This window comes from Hemiscyllium ocellatum, chromosome 46, assembly GCF_020745735.1.
Source record: "Hemiscyllium ocellatum isolate sHemOce1 chromosome 46, sHemOce1.pat.X.cur, whole genome shotgun sequence".
Lineage (NCBI taxonomy): Eukaryota > Metazoa > Chordata > Chondrichthyes > Orectolobiformes > Hemiscylliidae > Hemiscyllium > Hemiscyllium ocellatum.
Genome location: NC_083446.1, coordinates 12,944,649 through 12,948,151, shown reverse-complemented (window position 1 = coordinate 12,948,151; position 3,503 = coordinate 12,944,649). Strand labels below are relative to the sequence as shown.

Below are 3,503 nucleotides of genomic sequence, written 5' to 3'. Positions count from 1 at the left end.
GCCTTAGATTTCACTTAACACTGCTGCTGCTTCTGGGTCAGAAAAGATTGAAACCAGTGACTTCAAAACTTCATCAGCATCAATATTGATTGATGAAGCTTTGATTGAATGTGTCTGGAAAATATTTCACTATTTTGTTTCATGCTCCTTGACACTTCAATTTTGATTACAAAGGGTGTTGCTGTGGAGAATATGAAAGTCAGTAAGAATAGTCAGCAATGATTAATTGTTAATCAAACATTTTTAATTGGATATGTTGAACAGTGGAATGTTTCAGACACCAACTTGTAGATCTTTCATCAAAGATCAAGTTAAGGTTTTTAATTTATTGAATTCTTGATCCTGTAGATAAGATCATGCATTATGGAGAAAGATCACAGATGTTGCTTTCAACAAAAATGACAATTGTAGATGTTACATTCAGTCGAAACAACCTAAGTATTGTCAGATAATTATTCCTGGGTCTGATCAGCAGGATCAATAACAGCAGAGTCCAAACTCTGATGACACGTATGAGCGCGCTGATGTAACATTAGGTTGAAGGACCGGGTGAATCCCTTCCCGCACACGGAGCAGGTGAATGGTCTCTCCCCAGTGTGAACCCGCTGATGTGTAAGCAGTTGGGATGACCAAGGGAATCCCTTCCCACACGTAGAACAGGTAAATAGTCTCTCCCCAGTGTGAACTCGCTGGTGTGCATTAAGGGTGGATGCCTGTCTGAAACTCTTTCCACAGAAGACGCAGCTGAATGGATTCTCCTCAGAGTGAATTCGCTGGTGTATCAAGCAGTTTGAAGACCGAGCAAATGCCTTGCCACACACAAAGCAGGTGAATGGCTTCTCCCCTGTGTGAACCCGCTGATGTGACCGGAGGTAGGATGACTGCCTGAATCCCTTTCCACAAGCACTGCAGCTGAATGGCTTCTCCTCGGTGTGAACTCGTTGGTGTGACCAAAGGCCAGACGAATGGGTGAATCCCTTCCCACATACGGAGCAGATAAATGGCTTCTCCCCAGTGTGGATTCGCTGGTGTGCAGTGAGATCGGAAGACTGCCTGAATCCCTTCCCACAATGAGTGCAGCTGAACGGCCTCTCCTCGCGATGAATTCGCTGGTGCAATGTGAGGCTGGCTAACTGAGTAAATCCCTTCCCACACACAGAGCAGGTGAATGGTCTTTCCCTAGTGTGTACCCGCTGATGTGCAGTGAGGGTGGATAACTGCCTGAAACTTTTTCCGCATTGCGTGCAGCTGAATGGCCTTTCCTCCGTGTGAATTCGCTCATGTACCACAAGGTTAGCCGACTGAGTGAAGCCCTTCCCACACACCGAGCAGCTGAATGGCTTCTCGCCAGTGTGATTTCGCTGGTGTGTCAGTAGGGCAGATGACTGAGTAAATCCCTTCCCACACAAGGAGCAGGTGAATGGTCTCTCGCCAATGTGAACTCGCTGGTGTGATAGGAGTTCTGATGAAGATTTGAATCTCTTTCTACAGGATGTGCAGCTGAAAGGCCTCTCCTTAGTGTGAATTCGCTGGTGTACTACCAGGTTAGCTGACTGAGTGAATCCTTTCCCACACATCGAACAGGTAAATGGCTTCTCCCCTGTGTGAGTACGTTGGTGTATCATCAGGATGGAGGACTGAGTGAATCCTTTCCCACACACAGAGCAGGTGAACGGTCTCTCCCCAGTATGAAGTCGCTGATGTGCGGTGAGGGTAGACGACTGTCTGAATCTTTTCCCACAATAAGTGCAAGTAAATGGCCTCTCCTCAGTGTGAACTCGCTGGTGTAGCATGAGGTTGGCTGACTTAGAAAATCCCCTCCCACATACGGAGCATATGAATGGCTTCTCCCCTGTGTGAGTGCGTCGATGAATTTCCAGCAGGGATGGATAATTGAATCCTTTACCACAATCCTCACATTTCCATGGTTTATCTGTACTGTCAGCCACATTGTGACTGCGTTGATGATATTCCAAACGGGATCGGTAAATGAACGCTTTACCGCAGTCATCACATTTCCATGGCTTCTCCATGCTGCCGCTGTCCTTGTGTCTCTCTCGTCTGAGCAATCAATCAAAGCCTTGTTCACATGCAGAATGTGTTAACAATTTCTCCCACTGCAAATGGAGTGATGTATTTTCAGAATGTATAGCAAGTGGAGGGTTTACCACAGTCAGGGCACAGGAACACTCTCAATCCTGGATTTGGAACTTTTTCCATTCAGAACAATATTTGAAATTTGTTCCCAAAGATAAACACAGAGCAGTCAGTTGTTAAGTTCTATGGAGCATTTGCTTTCCTCTTATATTTTCACAGAACCTTTGAATCCAAATCTACAGCACCACCTCTTCATTCTACTTCCAGGTGAGCGCTGTCCTCTCCGTGTTTGGATCTCCAGCTCTTCAGCTCAGATCTTCTCCCCTGATCACAGACCCTGAAGCTCAGCTCAGTCAGTTACCTCACCAAGATGGCCGCCCATTTGGCCTGCACTTACACAAAAATGGCGGGCGGTCCGTTTCCTGGGTAACCCTGGCCCACCCCCAAAATGGCGGACGGCCCGTTGCTTAGGTAACCCTTGTCCACACCCCGCCCCCCTCTCCCCCAAGGGAGGAAGCCCCGTCCCGACTCCCACTCAAGATGGCGGTCAATGAGTACAGTCCTCCAGGGCCTGATCCGCCCGCAGGGAGGGGAACCGTGCTCTTACTCAGAACCGCAGACCTCCTGCAGGTGTTGGTAAAGTTGCCGGGCCTTAATGCCGCGGTCTCCTTTCCTACCCTGTGTCACAATCCTCTTCCGCAGTCCGAATCGTCCGCTCTTCTTCAGACTGTCCCCATGACTGGGATTGAGCATGCTCAGAGCACTGCCCGCTCCCGCACCTGCGCACTGGGCTCCCTTACCCATTGATAGGGGGCTTTCTGCACCACAGAGGGGTCTTGGTAAATAATCTGCATTGGTCTTCTATCATCACCGATAAGCAGTGTGATACATTCTGGGTGAATAACAGTGCCATTGACATTGAATTGGTGACTAAGAGTTAATGATTTCCCATCCCAACTGGAACTGAACCCAAAGGCCTAAAACAAAGTACTGCACGTTTAGAGAGGAGATAAGCAGGAGGCTGGAAAAACACACCAAGCCAGGCAGTATCAGATGGTGAAGAAGTCAACATTTCAGATATAACTGTTCTTCAGGACTGGGGATGGGGGTGTGGGAAACTGCAGATCAGGGGGTGCTGGTGGAGGTTCTGGGTGAGGAGAGGGGCGGGATGATGAGGTTGTGACAGGTGAACACAGGTAGAGGGTATGGCCTGGTTGGTAGCTGGAAGGAAGGGTCATTCACCTGCCCATTTCAAATCCGCATCCCATTCCCTCTCTGACATGACCATCTTCGGCTTCATCCATTGTGAGAAACAGAACTCACTCACAAATCCATCAGCCTGAGACAAAGCCTTGGAAACAAGAACAATTTATCACGATCTTGCAAGAACTGGTTGCCCCTGCAAT

The 3,503-nt window shown here is 48.3% G+C and overlaps 1 protein-coding gene across 1 annotated transcript; it reads right to left on the bottom strand.

Moving 5' to 3' along the window:
* Positions 1-271: 271 nt before the first annotated feature.
* LOC132836117 (zinc finger protein 420-like) lies at positions 272-2,844 on the bottom strand. The gene has a single exon (XM_060855396.1). It carries the CDS (start codon positions 2,031-2,033, stop codon positions 453-455), a length of 1,581 nt encoding a protein of 526 aa, XP_060711379.1. The 5' UTR covers positions 2,034-2,844; the 3' UTR covers positions 272-452.
* Between the last annotated feature and the right edge of the window lie 659 nt (positions 2,845-3,503).